The 21,357-nt window shown below is 43.1% G+C and overlaps 1 protein-coding gene and 1 long non-coding RNA gene across 7 annotated transcripts in view; one reads left to right on the top strand and one right to left on the bottom strand.

Annotated features, from left to right (window-relative positions):
* LOC103237663 (olfactory receptor 2V1) overlaps window positions 1-21,357 on the bottom strand; it is a 70,529-nt gene that overhangs the window by 19,522 nt on the left and 29,650 nt on the right. Inside the window, exons 2-5 of one of the 5 annotated variants that reach the window (XM_073013973.1) lie at window positions 19,705-19,746; window positions 18,401-18,535; window positions 14,015-14,091; window positions 6,313-6,335 (exon numbers count right to left, since the gene is read on the bottom strand). In XM_073013973.1, coding sequence (XP_072870074.1) covers window positions 6,313-6,335; window positions 14,015-14,091; window positions 18,401-18,535; window positions 19,705-19,746 — 277 coding nt within the window. Of the gene's footprint in view, window positions 1-6,312; window positions 6,336-14,014; window positions 14,092-18,400; window positions 18,536-19,704; window positions 19,747-21,357 lie in introns of those variants that run through there. The other 4 variants (XM_073013977.1, XM_073013976.1, XM_073013974.1 and 1 more) reach the window with 4 other exon arrangements.
* LOC119624828 (uncharacterized) lies at window positions 9,376-20,060 on the top strand. Of its 2 annotated transcripts, none has more exons than XR_012092137.1 (4): window positions 9,376-11,749; window positions 16,977-17,163; window positions 18,359-18,442; window positions 19,880-20,060. It is a non-coding gene; the product is annotated as an uncharacterized lncRNA (long non-coding RNA). The 2 variants fall into 2 exon arrangements; XR_012092138.1 differs by lacking the exon at window positions 19,880-20,060 and adding an exon at window positions 19,431-19,723.

Raw genomic sequence — 21,357 nt, 5'->3', positions numbered from 1 at the left:
GGGTGCTTTTCCCTTTTCCAGTATTTTTCAACATGGTTAATATTAAAATAATGTGCTTACTACTTAGAGAAGAAGCAGACCTCTTTGTTTTTATTTTTTAGAGACAAGGTCTCACTATATTGCCCACGCTGGTCTCAAACTCCTGGCCTTAAGCGATTCTCCTGCCTCGGCCTCCCCAGTAGCTGGGACTCCGGGGGATTTCTAGTGTGCTACCAAGCGCAGCTTTTTTTTTTTTTTTTTTTTTTTTATGTTTTGTAGACACAGGGATGGGGTGGGGGCTGTCTCCCTATGTTGCCCAGGCTAGTCTTGAACCCCTGCCTCCAGCAATCCTTCTGCCTTGGCCTCCCAAAGTGCTGAGATTTCAAGTGTGAGCTAATGCACCCAGCCAGAAACAGACCTCTTATAAAGAATAAAGAATTTATAGTAAGCAAGTAAGCTGAGGCATATGTTCAATTTCAGTTGATAGGTAAAGATCATTCTAAATGAATGATCTAAAAGGTCATTTCTAAATTAACAAAGAAATCACAAAGATTGGTACTTGAATATAATATCTGTTTATCAAAATATCCAGGCATAAAACAAACGGAGAGAAAAGCCCAATCATCACACATTATGTCAAGTAAGAGCTAAGGAAAGTACAAAACCAAGTTCTTCTGTCTTGTGACCTCTTCCCAGGCCCCCGTGGCCGGTTTCTTGTCCTTGGCCTTCAGCCCTCACATCTCCTCAAGGCTTCTACTTGGTGATATCCATCCCACCCTCCTCCTCTCCCTGCCCCTGCTCTCCTTGTAATCGGTCCCCCTTTCTCCAACAGCACAGACCTCATCCTGCATTCTGGGCACATGCTGCAGGGACCTAGTTTCCCTTGCCTGTATCTCACCTTCCACTTACTGGATGCAGAGTCCTATTACCGCTGCTGACTAGGAGGGGCAGTGGGCATCTTCCTCAGCTCTTTTTCTTGGGGCAAAAAAATCTCCAATGGAGGGGACGGAAGAAAAGGAGAAGGGAGAGCCCTTTCCGTGGAGTTGACACCCAACAGCCCATCGTCTGGCCCTGGCAGCTCCTGAGATTTTCTGATTCTTGTTCTGAAACTCCACACAGCAGGTTTAACAATAGATAAGTAAATACTAGCCCTTAGCACTGATCCCCCAGGACCGACACGGGCAGGAGTCCTTGTAGCTCAAAGAGCAGCAGCTGGCAGGGCTGAGTAAGGCCATTTTGGAGGGGAAGACTGGATTGGGAAGTCAGGGAGCCTCGCATTGCATTGCAGCTGGAAAACAGGTGCAAATGGAGAACTGAGCGGGCTGAAAGAAGCAATAATCTGCTCCAGAAAAGTGACGGGAGGATCAGGTGCCACTCACTGAGTCTTCACTGGGAGGCACACAATATCCTCACTCGCACATAGTGCCAGAGACTGTGGTGCCACATCCGGACCTCTGTCTAGCACGGCTGCCCTTTGGCCTTGTTCTTTCTTCCCTGTCTACACTCCCGCACATCCCCCACTGCCCCCAGCTCCCCAGAACTGTGAGGAAATGTGCAGTGGTGATGACTCTCAGCCCCTCACCCTTCTCCCTGCAGCTTCTAACAGAGTCCACCTGAGTCAGACTCGCCCAGACCCTGTTACACCTGCGGGTTCCAGGACTCCACCCAGGACCACCTAAATAAGTATCTGGGGTGCAGCCCAGGATCCGTGTTTATGACAAGATCTCACACGATATGGATGTGCCCTCAGTGTGAAGACCAGGCTTGAGTGCCGCCTGCTGCTGGTGTTTCCCAAGCTCTGCCCGCCCTGGCTGTGCCCGCCCGCCACCTGTCCTGGAGCCTTGCCTACCGAATTTCTTGCTGTCGCTCTGTGGCTGGAAGTCCTTGACAGCAGCTTCATTTTGGTGCCCAGTGCCTGGCACTCAGTGGGCCCTGAGTCAGTGTTCGCCTTTCCTGCCTGTGTGTGGGGGAGGTGGGCTGGTGGGGGAGCACAGGGAGCTGTATTTTTGTGACTGGTCAACTCACACAGTGGCTCAGGGCCCTGCTGGAGGCGATCCATCCCACTCCACAGTCTGGAGGAGATGCTGAGCCTGCAAATAAAACATGTCAGTGACAGCCCTTGGGGCGGGACAGGGCCCCATTTGAAAGCAGAAACAGAATTCCTGGTGAAAGTGGTTTAAATTGGAGAAGAGTGTGCTGGGATTCAGTGTAGGATTCCACGTGGCTGTAAAACCAGCTGAACATCCTCAGGATGGCAGGAAGTAGGATTCTGTGCCCAGAGTAGGATTGTAGTACACGTTCCACTTGAGCCGAGGGACAGGCCTTTTGCTGTGCCTCAAACAGAATTATCAAACTCCCCAGTGTAAATCTGGGCAGCACTGACCAGCGTGCATCCTGAATGGTTTTGGAATGACGTGATGACCATTCTGCTTTATTCTACAGAGGCTTAAGGTGTCAGGGGTCCCACAAGCTCTGAGGGATGGTGCATCCAAGTGGATTTAGCCTGGGGTGGGCTGGGAGACCAGCTGGGAGCTAGTGCTGCAGTCCAGGTGCAAATGATGGTATCTTGGACCAGGTGATAAGAAGTGACCTCCTGAACTTACTTGGAAGGTAGAGCTGGCAGAATTTGCCAACAGTCTAGATTGGGGTGTGACAAAGGCATGAAGGATGACACCAAGGCCGTGTGTGTCCTGAGCGATGGGAAGAATGACGTGAGTTACCGTTACCCACAAGGGTGAGGAGCAGGCTGGTTGGGGAGGGAGCAGCAGGGCCTACTTGTATGCAGGTTAGGCTTGCAATGCCGCTTAGACATCCTAGCTACTCTTGCCGCCCTCTCCGAGCCACTATCCCCTGCTGCCTATGCCTGAGAAATGACCTAACCCCTCTCCCCACACTCACTTTTTTACATCCAACCAGTTCATGTTCTAACTTCTGTATTCTGAAAGAGTGCTCAAAAGTCAAAGTCTGATTCGAATTGCGGGTGTGGCCAATCTTCCATGGTCTCCTGTTGCTCTTGAGGGAATGCCTGGCTTCCTTCTTGTGGCTCACAGACCTCCTTAGTCCAGCGTTGCTGTGACTTCAGCTTCTTTCTGCATTTCCTTCCTCTCCGGCACTGATTGCATCTCCCTGTCCCTGGCGCTTTCTCCACATTGAGCTAACTCCTCGTTCTTCAGGCCTCTCATCCTCCCGGGACCCTCTCTGTCCCCACTCGGTCCCCCGCTCAGGTAGGGATCCTGTCGCATTGTGCACCCTTCACCCCCCAGTTTCGAGCCCGCAGGCTTCTGCTGTTTCAGCAGTTGGTGTCTGGTCTGTGTTCACACTGGATCCTTGGCCCCCAGGCACAGGGCTTGATGCTTTCTAGGCTTTGGGAACCCAAGTTCTCAAACAGATGGATTTGCTGAGTACCTGCCGCTAGGTGAAGCCTCTTCTCTGAAGGTAGGAGCCAAGTGGTCCACCAGGGCCTCTGCTGTGTCTGAGGTCTGGTGAGGATGGCGGCACTGTGTCTACCCTGCCAGATTCTTCAGAGCTGTTTGAGCTGCCACATGGCTCCCTGCGGTTCCTCTCCCTTTGCAGTCAGAATCACTGCCATGTTTCTCTCAGAATTCTGTAGTGACCCCTCTCCCCATAGTTCGGGAACTATTTATGAGTGGTTGTCAGTACGGGGCCATGGGATTCTAGCCCTCCTTCCTCTAAGTTTTTGGAAACCTGCTTTCCCCAAAGTTGGCTACCATTTGTCTTATTAATAGACTTCATTTTCTAGATAACTTTTGGGTTTACAGAAAATTGAGCTGACAGTACAGAAAGTTCCTATTTACGCTGTATTCCCACAACTCCCAGTTTTCCATTATTAACATCTTGATTTAGCATGGTACTTTCATGACGACTGATGAACCTGCGTTGATATCCTAGTATGAACTAAAGTAGTGTTAACTAAACTCTGTGGTTTCCATTAGGGTTTATTCTTTTTCTTACAAAGTCTTTTGCTAAGTGCAAAATGCCATGTATCCACCGTTATAGTATCACGCAGAATAGTTTCAATGCTCAGAACATCTCTTGCACTGCACCTATTGTCCCTCCATTTTCCCTGAACCCAGGCAACCACGGATCTTTCACTATTTCCATAATTTTGTGTTTTCCAGTATTTCATGTAAGTGAAACTATACAGCATGCAGTTTTTAGACTGGCTTCTTTCCCTTAGTAACATGCATTTATGGTTCCTCCATGTCTTTTCGTAGCTTTGTGGATCATTAATTTTATTGCTGAATAACATTCCGTTATGAGGATAGAGCCCGATGTGTTGATTTATTCACCTTTTGAAGGATATCTGGTTACCTCCAGTTTTTGGCAATTATGAATAAAGTTACAATAAGCATTCATGTTCAGATGCTTAGGTGGGCAAACGTTTCAACTCATTTGAGCAAATACCTAGGAGCATAACTGCTGGATCATATGGTAAGGTTATGTTTGGCTGTGTAAGAAGCTGTCAAACTGTCTTTTCAGGTGACTATCACTTGCCCTGTGTCCTTGTCAGCATTTGGTGTTTGTCATTGTTTTAGATTTTAGCCATTTTAACATGCAGTAAAATCTCATTGTTTTAATTTGCAATTCTCTAATAATGAATGATATCAAGCATCTTTTCATATGTTTATTTGCCATCTGTACATTTTCTTTGGTGAGATGTCTCTTCAGATCTTTTGATCATTTATTTTTATTCTTTGAGAGAGAGTCTTGCTTTGTTGCCCAGACTGGAGAGCAGTGGTGTAATCATAGCTCACTGTAGCCTCCAATTCCGGGGCTCAGGCGATCCTCCCTACTCAGCCTCCTGAGTATCTGGGACCACAGCCATGTGCCACCATGCCCAGTTAATTTTTTATTTTTTGTAGACCTGGGGTCTTGCTGTGTTTTGCAGGCCAGTCTCAAACTCCTGGCTTCGAGCAATCCTCCCACCTCAAAGTGCTGGGATTATAGGTGTGAACCACCACACCAGCCTGCATATTTTTTAATTGAATTGTTTGTTTTCTTATTGTTCAGTTTTTGTTTGTTTGTTTTATTTTTTGAGACAGAATCTTGCTCTTTCACCCAGCTTGAAGTACAGTGGCATGATCATGGCTTGCCACAGCTTCCTACTCCCGGGCTCAAGTGTTCCTCCTGCCTCAGCCTCCTGAGTAGCTAGGACTATAGGCAAGTGTCACCACACACAGCACATTTGAAAAAAAAAAATTTTCTCCCTATGTTTCTCAGGCTGATCTCGAACTCGTGGGGTCAAGTGAACCTTCCATCTCAGCCTCCCAGAGTGCTGGTGTTGCTGGTTAAGACAAGTGCCTCATTAGATATGCATTCAGCAAATATTCTCTCCTCGTCTGTGCTCTGTCATTCCATTTTCCTAACAGTGTCTTTGCAGAGCAGAAGTTTTTACGTTCAGTGAAGTCCAACATACCAGTTTTTCTTCAGAGATCATGGATCACGCTTTGAAAAACTTTCCCAGATTTTCCCCGGGGTTGTCTTCTAAAAGTTTTGTAGTTTTGCATGTTAAATTTAGGTCTCTAATCCATTTTGAGTTAATTTTTGTGAGAGGTGTAAGATCAGTATCTAGATTCATGTTTTTTTCCTTTTTTTTTTTTTTTTGGCATGTGCATGCCTAAACATTCTAGTGTCATTTCTGGAAAAGGCCATACATTATCTGTTGAATTGCTTTTAATTCGTGTCAGAATATCAGTTAACTATATTTGTGTGGATCTGTTTGTTCTTTGTTCTTCTTCACTGATCTAGTTGTCTGTTCTTTGGCCAACACTATACTTTATTGATTATTGTAGCTTTATAGTAAGCCTTTAGGCAGTATTAGTCTTCCAACTTGTATCTTCTTCAATATTGTGTTGGCTATCTTCGGTCTTTTGCCTTTTCATACAATGTGTAGAATCAGTTTGTCAGTATTTACAAAGTAACCTGCTGGGATTTTGATTGGATTACATTGAATCTATAGATGAAATTAGGAAGAATTGGCGTCTTTAAAAGATTGAGCCTTCCTATCCATAAACATGGAATATCTTTCCATTTACTTAGAACTTTTTCTGATTTCATTAGATTTCCTTATATGGACCTTGTACCCATTTTTTTTTTTTAATTACTAAGTACTTTTTAAGTGCTAATGTTCAGTGTTATTGTATTTTTAATTTTTAAATCCCAATTGTTTATTGCTGGCATATAGAAAAGTAATTGACTTGTTTATTAACTTTGCATCCTGTATTTAAAACTTACGATCTTTAAGTAAGATGGAGAGCAACCCTTCAATGATTAAGAGAGACACAAAATAGAAATAAAGATTTTATTACTTACAGGTTCTGGTAGTAGATGACATGCTTGAAGGCCCGCCACACAGAGGTTAGGTCAGGGAGTATAGGCAGGAGAAAGAGTGCAGAAATTAGCAGTATATATTGGAGAATACTGTGTGGGTGACTTTAAGTTCAAGGGCAAATACCTGAATGGTCCATTTAAAGGAAGTGGTGGACAAGTGGGGACTAGCATCTAGGCAGAAGAGATTCCTCCAAGGTTTTCATCCTTGGCCACTGGCTTTTGGGCCATTTGGGTGTGGTGTTCTACTTCTAATACATAGGCAGCAACCTCTGCTGTGTCAATACCATTGAAATTGACCCTGGAATGTCTGGGCATTAGACCTTGTGCCTTATCATGGGTGCTATTTGAGTAGCAGAGACACTAAAGGCTCCTGGAGAAACCTGAGTCAGCCACCTAGTAAGGCATCTGATGAGCATAGTTAAACAAACAAGCAGTCCGAAGGCACCCACTATGACTTGAAATCTCATGTGCAGCCATCCGTCCCACTACATAGAGTATGCAGGGCTAGTCGAGTGGGCTGTATGTAGCTGTCCCATGTGGAGGTGGGCACCAGGAGGCAGTTGTGCAAAGACTGACCACCTTGAGGAACTGGGAGGAGATGTAGAACCTGAAAACTGTGTCAAGGGTGACTGAGCTCTCCTTCTGGCATAGGAAAGTTAAACTTCCCTTAAAAATGGGTGCTGAGGCAACACAAAATTACGATAATTCACTACATTGTAATCTTGCTATAATCTGGCTGGTGCAGTGGCTGATGCCTGTAATCCCAGCACTTTGGGAGGCCGAGGCGGGTGGTTCAGTTGAAGTCAGGAATTCGTGTCCAGCCTTGCCAACATGGTGAAACCTGGTCCCTGCTAAAATTAGAAAAATTAGCTGGACATGGTGGCTCATGCCTGTAATCTCAGCTACTCTGGAGGCTGAGGCAGGAGAATCACTTGAACGCAGGAGGCAGAGGTTGCGGTGAGCCGAGATCGAGCCACTGCACTCCAGCCTGGGCAATACAGTGAGACTCCATCTCAAAAATAAAAAAAAAAAAAAAAGAAAAGAAAAGAAAAAGAAAAGAGGAGAAAAAATCTTGCTATAATCATCTATTCGTTCAGGAGTTTTTGGTCAATACTTTGGTATTTTCTACATAGACAATCATGTCATCTATGAAGAAAGACAGTTTCTTTTTTCCCCCCCGATCTGTATAGCTTTAATTTCCTTTTTAAAATCTTCCTGCATTAGTTAGGACTTGAGTACAATGTTGAGTAAGATTGATAGTACGGGACATCCTTGCTGCTGATCCCAGGGAGAAAACACCTAGTTTCTCACTAACCATTAAGTATGATGTTAGCTAGTTTTTTTCTGTAGATGTGTGTGTGTGTGTGTGTGTGTGTGTGTGTGTGTGTGTGTGTCTTTTAGAGATGGAATCTCTCTATGTTGCCCAGGCTGATCTCAAGCTCCTGGCCTCAAGCAATCCTTCTGCCTTGGCCTCCCACAGTGCTGGGATTGTAGGCATGAGCCAGCATGCTCGGCCTGTAGATGTTCTTTATCAGATTGAGGAATTCCCTCTGTCCTAGTTTGCTGAGAGTTTGTATCATAACTAGGTGTTGAATTTTGTCAAATGCTTTTCTGCATCTATTTATGTGATCATATGATTTTTCTTGCTTAGTCTGGTGAGGGCATGAATTACATCGTTTTTTGTTTGTTTGTTTGTTTTCAGACAGGGTCTCACTCTGTCGTCCAGGCTGGAATGCAGTGGCACGATCAGGACTCACTGCAGCCTCGGTCTCCCAGGCTCAAGACATCCTCCTGTCTCAGCCCGCTGAGTAGCTGGGACCACAGGGATATGTCATCATGTCTGGCTAATTTTTTGTATTTTTAGTAGAGATGGGATTTTGCCATGTTGGCCAGGCTGGTCTTGAACTCCTGAACTCAGTGATCTGACTGCCTCAGCCTCCCAAAGTGCTGAGATTATAGGTGTGAACCATCGTGCCCGGCCTTGATATGATTTAATACATATGAGTCTTTTCATATTGTCTCTTTTCTTAGTGTGAATTTCAGTAGATTGTATCTTTTAAGGAATTAGTCTATTTCATCTAAGTTACCAAATTTGTGAGCATAGTTGTTGAACATATTTTATTATATTTTTAATGTCCTTGAGATCAGTAGTAATGTCCCATTTTTCATTTCTGTTATTAGCAATTTATGTCCTTTCTCTTTTTTTTGTTAGCCTCGCTGTAAGTTACCAATTTTATTGATCTTTTCAAAGAACCAGCTTTTGATTTTATTGATTTTTTTGCTATTTGTCTTTGTTTTCAATTTCATTGATTTTTGCCCTAATTTTTATTATTTATTTTTTTCTGTTTTTCCAGGCTTACAGTATGCTTTTCTCTCTAGTTTTCTCTCTAGTTTTCTAATATGGAAGCTTAGATTATTGATTTTAGATCTTTGTTCCTTTCTAATATAGGTGTTTAATGCTATAAATTTTCCTTGTAGCACTGCTTTCACTACGTCCTATAAATTTTAGTAAGTTCTATTTTCATATTTCATTCAGGTTAAAACATTTTTAATTTATCCTGAGACTTTGACCTGTGTATTATTTAGAAGTGTCTTATTTTAATCTTCAAATATTTGAGAAACTTTCAGCTATCTGTTACTGATTTCTAGTTTTTATCCATTGTGGTGCAAGAGCATACTTTGTATGATATTTTTCTTTTAAATGTTTTGAGGTGTCTTTTATGGACCAGAATGTGATTTATCTTCTGAATATTCTGTGTAAACTTGAAAAGAATGTGTATTCTGCTCTCAGTGGATGAATATTCTATAATTGTCAAGTTCAGTTGTTTGATGATTGAGTTCAACTACGGTTGCATTGTTTGAGATATTAGCTTCTGCCTCATGTATTTGGATAATCTCTTGTTAGGGGAACACATGTCAAGAATTGTTGTGTTTTCATGGAAACTGACCTCTTTGCAATGTCATGCTTCTATTTATCCCTGATAATTTTTGTTCCGAAGTCTGCCTTGTTTGAAATTAATATGGCTATTCCAGGATTTTCTTGATTAGTGTTAGCATTATATATTTTCATCCATCCCTTTATTCTTTATCTGTGTCTTTATATTTAAAGTGGATTTCTTGTAGACAACATGTAGTTGAGTCTCATTATCTACTCCGTGAGTCTCTGCCTTTTAACTGGTGTATTTAAACCGTTTATATTTAAAGTGGTTATTGATATAGTTGGATTAATATCTACCACATTTGTAACATTTTATTCATTCACTTGTTCCTCACTTCTTTTTTTAAAAAAAGCTTTCTTTCCTTCTGTCTTCCGGTTTTAACTGAGCATTTTGTATTATTTTATTTTCTCTCATCTCTTAGCATAGCAATTAAACTTCTTTTAAAAATGATTTAGGCTGGGTTTGGTGGCTCATGCCTAGAATTCCAACACTTTGGAAGATTAAGGGAGGAAGCTGGCTTGAACCCAGGAGTTCAAGACCAGCCTGGGCAATACAGCGAGACCCTATCTATTTAAAAAAATTAAGACTTCCTTAGGGTTTTCAGGATACTTTTGCAACTAATTTATAGGTAATTTTTGTTGTTTATTTTTGAGATAAGGTCTTGCTCTGTCACCTAGCCTTGAGTGCAGTGGTGCGATAATAGCTCACTGCAGCCTTGAACTCCTGGACTCAAGCAGCCCTCTCACCTCAGCCCTTCAAGTAGCTGAGACTAAGGTATGCACCACCACGCCCAGCTAATTTTTTTAAAACAATATTTGTACAGATGGGGTCTCATTACGTTGCCCAGGATGGTCTCAAACTCCTGGGCTCATGCAGTTTTCCTGCTTTGGCCTCCCAAATTGCTGAGATTCCAGGCATGAGCCTGGAATCACGAGCCACTGCACCTGGCTAGTTTATAAGTAATTTAAATCCATTCTCAAATCCACTTCATGGGTAGCGTGGGTACCTTGTAACAGAAGCATTCACATTGCTGTCATTCATTTAACTTATCCATAAGCTGTATTTACCCAGTACATTTTTGCTATTATTATTTTGAAGCTATCTATTAGGTCAATTAATAATAAGAAAAATTAAGGTTTTATTTTACCTTCATTTATTCTTAATCTAACATACTTCCCTTCTTTATGTAGCTCCAAGTTTCAGAAATATAACATTTACCTTCTCTCTGAATAACTTTAACACTTCTTACAATGTGGGTCTACTGGCAACAAATTCCCTCAGTTTTTCTTTGTGTGGTTTTTGTTTGTCCAAGAAAGCCCTTAATTCTCCTTCATTTTATAAAAATTTCTATTTATTTTCTATTGTATATATTTCAGGCATACAACACAATGTTTTCATATATACAAACACAGTGAAACGATTTACTGTAGTCAAGCAAATGAACACACCATCACTTTACATAGTTACATTTTGTATGATAAGAGCACCTAAAATCTACTCTTAGCAAATTTTCAGCATACAAGGTTATTAAATGTAGTCCTCATATAGTCTGTTAGATATTTAGACTTGTTTTATATAACTATAAGTTTGTACCCTTTGACCAACGTCTCCCAATTTTCTCCCACCTCTCAGCCCCTGGTAACCACTGTTCTGCTTGTCGTTTCTATGTGTTTGACTTCTTTTAAGATTCCACCTATACATAAGATCATTTAGTATTTTTATTTCTGTGTCTGACTTATTTCACGTAGCATAACGTCCTTCAGGTTCATCCATGTTGTGGCAAACGGCATATATCCTTCTCTTTTAAGGCTGAATAATATTCATATGTATGTATTTCTCACAATTTCTTTATCCACTCACCCACTGATGAGCCCTTAGGTTGTTTCTATATCTTGGCTGTGGTGAGTAATGCTGCAGTGAATATGGGAACACAGATCTGGCTACAAGATACTGGATTCATTTCCTTTGGGTATACATGCACCAGAGGGATCACTGGGTCATATGGTGGTTCTATATTTGATTTTTATGAAGAACCTGTATGCTACTTCCCATAATGGCTATACCAATTTACATTCCCACCAACAGCATATAGGGGTTCCTTTTCCTCCAGACCCTCACCAACACTTACCTTCTGACTTATTTATTCCTTTCTTTAGTTTTAGAGACAGTTTCACTCTGTCACCAGGGAGAGAGTGCAATGGTGTGATCATAGTTCACTCCAACCTTGAATTCCTGGGCTTAAGTGATCCTCTGGCCTCAGCTTCCTGAGTAGCTATGACTACAGGTATGTATCACCACATCTGGCTGATTATTATTTTTTATTTTTTGTAGAGATGGGGGTCCCACTATGTCACTCAGATTGGTTCTGATCTCCTGCCCTCAAGTAATCCTCCCACCTTGGCATCCCAAAGTGTTGGGATTACAAGTGTGAGCCACCATGCCTGGTCATCTTGTCTTTTTGATAACAGCCATTCTGACAGGTATGAAGTGATACTTCATTGTGGTTTGATTTGCATTTCTCTGGTGATTAGTGATGTTGAGCACCTTTTCATATACCTGTTAGCCATTTGTGTGTCGTCTTTGGGAAAATTATTCAGGTCCTTTGCCTGTTTTTTATTTTTTATTTTTTTGCTATTAAGTTGTGTGAGTTCCTTGTATATTTTGGATATTAAGCCCTTATCTAATACATGGTTTACAAATATTCTCTTCCAATCCATATGTTGCCTTTTCATTTTGTTGCTTATTTCCTTTGCTATGCAGAATCTCTTTTTTTGATGTGGTCCTACTTGTTTTGTTTTTGCTTTTGTTGCCTGAGCTTTTGGTGAGAAATCCAAAAATTCATTGCCAAGGCCAATCAATATCAAAGAGCTTTTCACCTTTGTTTTCTTCTAGGGGCTTTACAGTGTCAGTTCTTACGTTTAGATCTTTAATTCATTTTGAGTTGATTTTTGTATATGGTGAGAGATAAAGTCTAATCTCATTCTTTTGCACATACAGTTGTTTCAACATCATTTATTGAAGAGATTGTCCTTCCCCATTGTGAGTTCTTGGCATCTTTGTTGAGAATCAATTGATTGTAAATATATAAATTTATTTCAAGGCTTACTATTCAGTTCAATATGTCTGGTTTTATGTCAGTACTATTCTGTTTTGATTACTACAGCTTTGTAATATGTTTTGAAGTCAGGTAGTGTGATGCCTCTAGCTTTGTTCTTTTTGCTTAAGATTCCTTTGGTTATTTGGGGTCTTTTGTGGTTCCATATGAATTTTAAGATTTTTTTCTATTTCTGTGAAGAATGTTATTGGAATTTTTATAGGAATTATATTGAATCTGTAGATCACTTTGGGTAGTATAATAATTTTCACAATGTTCTTCTAATTCATGAACCCGGGATATCTTTTTATTTCTGTAGTCTTTATTTCATCAATGTTATATAGTTTATGTACAGATCTTTCACTTCCTTGGGAAAATTTATTTTATGTATTTTGGGGGATAGCTATTGTAAATGGCTTGATTTCCTTTTTTGACAGTTTATTGTCAATCTATAGAAATGCTGTTGATTTCTGCCGGGCGCGGTGGCTCATGCCTGTAATCCCAGCACTTTGGGAGGCCAAGGTGGGTGGATCATGAGGTCGGGAGATCGAGATCAGCCTGACCAACATGATGAAACCGTGTCTCTACTGAAAATACAAAAGTTAACCGGGCATGGTGGTGCACACCTGTAATCCCACCTACTCGGGAGGCTGATGCAGGAGAATCACTTGAACCCAGAAGGCGGAGGTTGCAGTGAGCCAAGATCACACCACTGCACTCCAGCCTGGGCAACAGAGCGAGACTCTATCTTAAAAAAAAAAAAAAGAAAAAGAAATGCTGTTGATTTTTTTATGTGGTAGCCTACAAGTCTACTGAATTTATTTATTAGTTCTAGCCATTTTTTAGTGATGTCCTTAGGGTTTTCTACATATAGAATATGTCATCTACATACAGGGATAACTTAATTCTGGGACTACAGGTGCCCACCACCACGCCTGGCTTATTTTTTGTATTTTTAGTACAGACAGGGTTTCATCGTGTTAGCCAGGATGGTCTCGATCTCCTGATCTCGTGATTCGCCTGCCTCAGCCTCCCAAATTGCTGGGATTACAGGCGTGAGCCACCACACCCAGCCCACTGAGTATAATGTTTACTGTGGGGTTTTCTTATATGGTTTTTATTACGTTGAGTTAGTTTCCTTCTATTCCTAGTTCATTCAGTGTTTCTATCATGAAAGGGTATTGAGTTTTGTTAAATGCTTTTTCTCCATCAACTGAGATAATCACATGATTTGGTTTTTTCCTTTTCATGTGGTGTATTACGTCAACTAATTGTTGTATGCTGAATCATCTTTGCATTCTGGGAATAAATCCCACTAGGTCATAGTGTGAAATCTGTTTAATATGCTGCTGAATTTAGTTTGCTAGTATTTTGTTAAGCGTTTTTTTTAATCAATGTTCATAAAAAATATTGGTCCATAGTTTTCTTGTAGTGTCTTTAACTTCTTTTTATTTAACACATTTTATGAATGGCAATTATCGAGGCTATTAGAAACTGAGACCCAGAAGGTAAATAATACTTGGATGTCTAACAAGAACTCCAACCGACAGCAGGTAAGACGTGTGCTCTCTGTATCCTCCACCTTACAGGTGCAGCTAAGTGACATTACACGCCATTAACCATGACACAAATACAACAAATAAAAACTTACCTAATCTGAAGGTCCAAAATAATTTGCCTTTTGTCTACATTTTCAGTGTATACCTTAACACCATTGATCCTGAGGGGCTGAAATAAGAAGTAGCTTATTTTAAAATACAGAGGTTAAAAAAAAAAAAAAAATCAAACCTTGTAACAGCATAGAGATAAAGAGAACAAGCTTTAAATTTCAGACTACAACAGGAATTAAAATTCTGCCTTCATAACAGAGTGTGGCTTGATTTTCGGCTATTTAACCCCTGTTCCTCAGCTTCCTCACCTGTGATCTGCAGAAAAACAATGGCCTCTGTTTCATGAGATTACTGTGAAATTAGGCAACAAAATAAATGTCAAGACAGTAGTGCATGCCTTGCCCACAGCAGTTAATAAGCACTGGGCATGACTGCTGTTGTCAGCACATGTAACGATACATATGTGCTCTTTTCAAGCCTCTTACTCTCGTCTCTTCACATCTAACTTGACCCTTTTCCAGTACTCCATCCTAGTACTACCATGTTTGAAACATAACTTCCTTTCATTTATTCTTTATGTCTCATAATTTTTCATTTCTTAAGACTTTCATGTCCTGGCGTGGCAGCTCAGGTCTGTAATTCCAACACTTTGGGATACCAAGGCAGAGGATTGCTTGAAGTCAGGAGACTGAAACCAGTCTGGGCAACACGGTGAAACCCTATCTCTACAAAAAGTAAAAAAAAAATAGCTAAGATGGGAACGCACGCCTGTGGTTCTAGCTACTTAGGAGGCTGAGATGGGGTGACTGCTTGAGAGCAGGAGTTTGAGGCTACAGTGAGCTATGATTGTGCCACTGTACTTCAGACTAGGCAACAGAGTGAACTCCCATCTCTTAAAAAAAACAAAACAAACAAAACGCTGGGCACGATGGCTCAGAGCTGTAATCCCAGCACTTCAGCAGGCTGAGGTGAAAGAATCACTTGAGCCTAAGTGTTTGAGACGAGCCTTAGTGGAGACCCAGGCGTGGGGACACGCACCTGTAGTCCCAGCAACGCAGGAGGTTGTGGTAGGGGGAATCCCTTAAGCCCGGGAGGTTGAGGTTGCAGTGTGTGGTGATCACGCCCCTGTACTCCAGCCTGGGTGACAGAGTGAGACCCTGTCTCAAAAATGAAAGAAGCACTTTACTTTTAGAGAACTACTGCTTACTCTGACAAGTTTGCATGTATTAAAATCACACCTCTCACCTAGCTGTCGAACCAAACTCTAAGCTTTTACCTGAGAGTCTAGACACCTCCTATGCTCCCAAGTTCCCAGGCTTTTTCTTTATGGCACTAGCTAAGCCATGTACAGACTGCACTAAAAACATCACCACCACATTATGCTAGTAAGTGAAAATGGGGCAGGCATGATGTACATCAGATAACATACTCCCCAAATGACACTGAGATGAAGGGACCAACCCCACTCCAGATGACTGGGCATTACCTAACGAAGGACAAACACCAGAAGGCAACACTGCCCAGCTGCCCGAGGTCTTGGTCAGCACACAGTCTGGCCAAGGGCCCTGCACAGGACTCCGCATGCCATTCTATCCGTCCCTTCACCAGAAAGCCTGGGTTTGCCACTTGTAAGACATTGGTACAGTAGGTGAAAATGCCAAAGTTATCTTTATTGAATCAGCACTCCTCTTAATACTCTTGCTATTCTCCAAGGACCTTCTTATTCAGCTGGTATCAGACTTAACGTGTGTGTGAAGGAACTCAAACATAATAAAATTATTCCTAAAATAAACCCAGGTGAGCTTGGAATTTTAAATATCCACAAACATGAACATGCTGTAACTTAGGGCATAACAGGCTAAACGTGGCCCTTGGCCTGACTCTACAGCCCTGGAGCTAGGATGGTTTTCACTTGGCTAAAGGGCTGTGAAAGAAGGGAGGGAGAGACAGCAGAACAGTGTGCCACAGAGACTTAAGGTGGAGTCAGAGCTAAAACGTGTATGACCTGGCCATGTACAGACAGAGCATGCAGCCCCTGCTTTACAGCATTTAACCTGTCACTGGGATTTTAACCTGCACTCACACGGCACTTTAACTTGTAATTGTGTTTTTCCCCATCTGTGGTTACCATTTTAGGTGTTGAAGGTAAAGTCAACAATGAAAGTGTACTACAGGCATCCTGTGTAGAGACACGGGCTCGTCCCGCAGGCGTCCTGCGTAGAGACAAGGGTTCGTCCCGCAGGCGTCCTGCGTAGAGACACGGGCTCGTCCCGCAGGCGTCCTGTGTAGCGACATGGGCTCTTGCACAGGATGGCCACGCCTCAGGCATGTCACAAGAAAAGCAGCAGCACACACAGGCAGGTGTCACATGTAAGGCTGCACAGGAGGCCCTGCGTCTGGAGTAACTGCTCCTGAGACAGAGCGTTCTCTGCACACACACAGTCAGCTCTGATGGAGAAAGGTGGCCAGCAGCCTGGAGAGCATGGGGTGGACACGGGTGCCCACTAACAGGTGGCAAATACACAGTGGCCATGCCAGACCCTCCCTCAGCCACATCTACCACAACCCTGAACCACACTGTGCGGGGATGTCTGTGTGCTTACTCTGCTGTGCGTGCACCAACGTGTACGGACTGTGTGTGTGTTTATAAGAACTCTCACGTTCTGAGTCTTCAGGCATATAAATGTTACCTTGGACTGTTGCTACTTAAACACTAATTTAAAAATACAAAATAAAAAGAAAAACTTCCCATGATCAACTAAATGTACTCTTGAGGCTTTTACAAGAAGTGGTATTAGGAAGTAGAGCTTTCCTTTTTACATAATGTGACTCCGTTAACAAAATCCGTCTTTCCTTCCACCTACGTAATGAATGGTGTACCTACCTTACCAGCATTAGAGTCATTAGTAGTTTTGTTTTTTAACATCCCGAGAGGGGTAAACACCTTAAACATGTCAATTACTGCACATTTAGCATGAATTCACATATCACACTCTCTCACAGGAAAGACTACTTAAAACTAGCGCGAAAAGGGCATGCTGACAGAAGAATGTGGAGCAGAAAGACATGTGAGGGGAAAAAAGTCAGTGTTAAAGAGAAGCCATGCGATGGAGGCTGACATGGCCAAGAGAGCACCTCGGACAAGAAGGCAGCAGGACGGCCTCCCGGCAGATGGGAAGGGGCAGTGAGGGTGAGAGGGAAGCAGGATGGCCTTCCGGCAGAGATGGGAAAAGGCACCGTGGCAGGAGGCAGAGCCTGAGTGACAAGAGACGGGAAGGGGCACGGCAGGTCAGAGGGCAGCAGGACGGCCTCCAGACAGAGATGGGCAAAGGCACCATGGCTGGAGGCAGAGCCTGAGTGACAGAGATGGGAAGGGGCACCATGGGCAAAAGGGCAGCAGGACGGCCTCCTGACAGACTGGAAAAGGCACCAAGGGCGAGAGGGCAGCAGGACAGCAGGACAGCCTCCTGACAGACAGGAAGGGGCACGGCAGGCGAGGGCAGCAGGACAGCCTCCTGACAGATAGGAAAAGGCACCGCGGCTAGAGGTAGAGCCTGAGTGGGAAATGCAGGTACACCCGGTAGACCTTCTTGGTGAACAATTTTCCTCAGAACATAATTTGAACCTGTCTGGTTTTTGAAATAGGGTCTCACTCTGTCACTCAGGCTGGAATGCAGTAGTGCGATCATGGCTCACCGCAGTCTCGACCTCCTGGGGCTCAAGTGACCCTCCTGCCTCAGCCTCCCGTGTAGTCCGGACCACACACGTGCACCACCACACCCAGCTAACTTTGGAACTTTTTTGCAGACGGGGTCCCACTTCGTTGCCTAGGCTGGTCTCTAGCTCAGGTCTCCCAAAGTGCTGGGATCATAAGCATGAGCCACTGGGCTCATTGAAGTTGTTTAAAAAACATATACCCAGCTAGTTGGGAGCCTGAGGCAGGAAGATCACTTGAGCCTAGGAGTCTGAGGCCAGGTAGGGCAACATAGTGAGGTCCCCATCTGGAAAAAAAAAATGGAAAGAAAATGTGTTTTTTGGCCGGGCGCAGTGGCACACGCCTGTAGTCCTAGTACTTTGGGAAGCCGAGGTGGGCGGATCACGAGGTCAGGAGATCGAGACCATCCTGCTAACATGGTGAAACTCTGTCTCTACTAAAAATACAAAAAATTAGCCGGGCGTGGTGGCAGGCGTCGGTAGTCCCAGCTACTCAGGAAGCTGAGGCAGAAGAATAGTGTGAACCTGGGAGGCGGAGCTTGCAGTGAGCCCAGATTGTGCCACTGCACTCCAGCCTGGGCAACAGAGCAAGACTCCGTCTCAAAAAAAAAAAAGAAAGAAAAGAAAAAAAAAAAAAAAAAGAAAATGTGTTTTTCATGTTTTCACAGCAGTCTGTGTGCACATGTGAGGATACTTAAGAGAACACCACTGACCTGCTGGCCCACGTCGACCTTCGTGAAACTAAAGGTGCTAAGGTGGGTGTTTGCTCCCCGCACAGCTGGTTCTATAGTTTCTCGAAACAACTTCTCTATAAATTGGCAAATGAAAGGCCACATGTGTTTTACAGTCTGGAAAGGAAAAAGAACTCAGTGTAAACAAAATGCTATAATGCATGACACACACGAGTGCTCGTGAGAAACTCTCGCAATGGACCAAACCTGGTTTTGAAAATAAAGAGGGGGAAGGATCTTCTTGTTATGCAAAATCAACATGATCTAAATTCTAAAAAGTTATTAGAAAAACCAACTACTGATTACCTAATATGTTGCAGGAACTAGTTATTCTAGTTAAATATTCTGTTTAAGTATGTCAGCACATTTAAAGATTTCTAAAAGTCCTGTGGTTTCAACTTGTTGCTGAAAACAACTGTAATATTTATAGTTCTTCAACTGTATAAATATTAATAAGCACCTATATTTTTAATGACAAATGAACTTCCAGCACTTTAAAGTGATCATTATCAACATCTGAGTTCACTGTGTAGCCCTAAAGATGTATGAAACACAGAGATAAAACAGATCTAATTCAAGGTATACCGTTCTAAAAACATAACCTTTAAAAAAAAGATTGCTGGCTGGGTGCAGGGGCTCACGCCTGTAATCCCAGCCATTTGGGACGCTGAGGCGGGCGATCATCTGAGGTCGGGAGTTCGAGACCAGCCTGACCAATATGGAGAAACTCCATCTCTACTAAAAATACAAAATTAGCTGGGCGTGGTGGCGCATGCCTGTAATCCCAGCTACTCGGGAGGCTGAGGCAGGAGAATCACTTGAACCCGGGAGGTGGCGGTTGTGGTGAGCTGAGATCGCACCATTGCACTCCAGCCTGGGCAACAAGAGTGAAACTCCATCTCAAAAAAAAAAAAAAAAAAAAAAAAAAAGGGTTGTTATTGATTATTCAGTTTCTTGTAAGTTATTTCTTTCTTTACAATGTTTCTTAAAACTTATGATTATTATAAAACAGATTTGAGCCCTGGCTGTTCAGAAAAGAAGACACATGGCCAGAGATATAAATATGCAAATGCCTATACTTTTCTCAAGTCAAAGAGACAGTTCTCACTCTCTGGAAAGAAAAGAAATGCATTAGTTATGACTGAGGTCTTTGGGGAGCAGAAGCCAACCCACTAAAGTCCAAACGAGCTCAAATGTTACCAACATGCAAATTCCCAAATATGGAAAGATGGTATCTCATCCTCCAATTCCACTGATAGACAGTATTTGGTATACTCTAATCTTACCTTATTTAGCCATTCTGCTCTTTCAGTGTCTGGAAAATGAACCTAGGAGGAAAATACACACATATGACTTATTAACTCCCAACAACTGTAAATAAAATGTCAAGCAGGCAATTTCATATTCCGATCATATGTCCTATGTTTACATGATGCTTCTTTAAAACACTCTGCTCTAAAGCTTTGGAAACTGGTCTCCAAGGAGGGAAAGTGAAATGCACGGCACCCCAGCTCTTTACATTCTGAGAACATGATGAGCAGAAAAGTCGAGTGTGGAAAATGCCGTCAGAGTCTTCCCTGCACCCCACTGTCCAGAGGAAATTCACTGGAATCTGAAACATCATAGATTATACAAAACTGACCTTTACCTTGTTTAAAAACACACGCTTCTCATCTGTTAGTATATTATCATCATGTCCTGGAAATCTAGGCTGAGCCTCTACCCTGCCCAGGTCAGCCATGGTGGCGCAAACCTGCAAGTCCCAGGTACTCGGGAGGCTGAGGTGGGAGGATCCCTTGAGCCCAGGAGCTTGTCTGCAATGTGCTACAATCAAGCTTGTGATTAGTGCTGCACCCTAGTCTGGACAACATAATGAGACTCCACAAAATAAAGTAACAAAATATAAACTAAAATAAAATTCACTCTTTCCTTTTGCTTTTCTCTTTTGGCCCAAACCAGCCAAGAGACGCTCTTCCTTACTTGGCTCCCCTCTGTACCATCTCCCACCTTCACCCAGATGGGGATCCCCCTTAAAATTCTGCAGGTAGGGCCTGATACTGGAGAAGGGTTTGTACAGGAGAAAAGAAACCTATTTAGGGCCAGGTATGGTGGCTCATTCCTGCAATCCCAACATTTTAGGAGGCTGAGGCGGGTGGATTACTTAAAGCCAGGAGTTCAACACCAGCCTGGCCAACATGGGGAAACCCCGTCTCTACTAAAAATACAAAAATTAGCAGTGTGGCGGTACCCGCCTGTAATCCCAGCTACTTGGGAGGCTGAGGCAGGAGAATCGCTTGAACCTGGGAGGTGGAGGTTGTAGCTAGTCGAGATCGTGCCACTGCACTCCAGCCTAGATGACAGAGGGAGAGTCTGTCTCAAAAAAAAAAAAAAAAAAAGGAAAACCTATTAAAAAAAAAAAACGTAGACTGGGCGCGGTGGCTCACACTTGTAATTCCAACACAGTGGGAGGCTGAGGCAGGAGGACTGCTTGAGGCCAGATGTTCAAGACAAGCCTAGGCAACACAGTAAGATTCTGTCTCTAAAAAAAATGGTGGTGCACACCTGTAGTCCCAGTCCCAGCTACTCAGAAGCTGAGACAGGAGGATCACTTCAGTCCAGAAGTTCCAGGCTGCAGTGAGCCATGATTGAACTACTGTTCTCCAGCCTGAGTGACAGAGTGAGACCCTCTCTCTGGATTGGAAAAAAAGAGAAAGAAAATATTTTCTCTGCCATTGGGGCTAAAATAAAACATCCTTGGCCAGGCGCGGTGGCTCACGCCTGCAATCCCAGCACTTTGGGAGGCTGAGGCGGGCGGATCACAAGGTCAAGAGATCAACATGGTGAAACCCTGTCTCTACTAAAAATACAAAAATTAGCCAGGCATGGTGGCATGCGCCTGCAATCCCAGCTACTCAGGAGGCTGTGGTAGGAGAACCCGG

This window comes from Chlorocebus sabaeus, unplaced genomic scaffold (assembly GCF_047675955.1).
Source record: "Chlorocebus sabaeus isolate Y175 unplaced genomic scaffold, mChlSab1.0.hap1 unalloc_scaffold_114, whole genome shotgun sequence".
NCBI lineage: Eukaryota > Metazoa > Chordata > Mammalia > Primates > Cercopithecidae > Chlorocebus > Chlorocebus sabaeus.
This window is presented reverse-complemented; position numbering and strand designations above follow the sequence as displayed.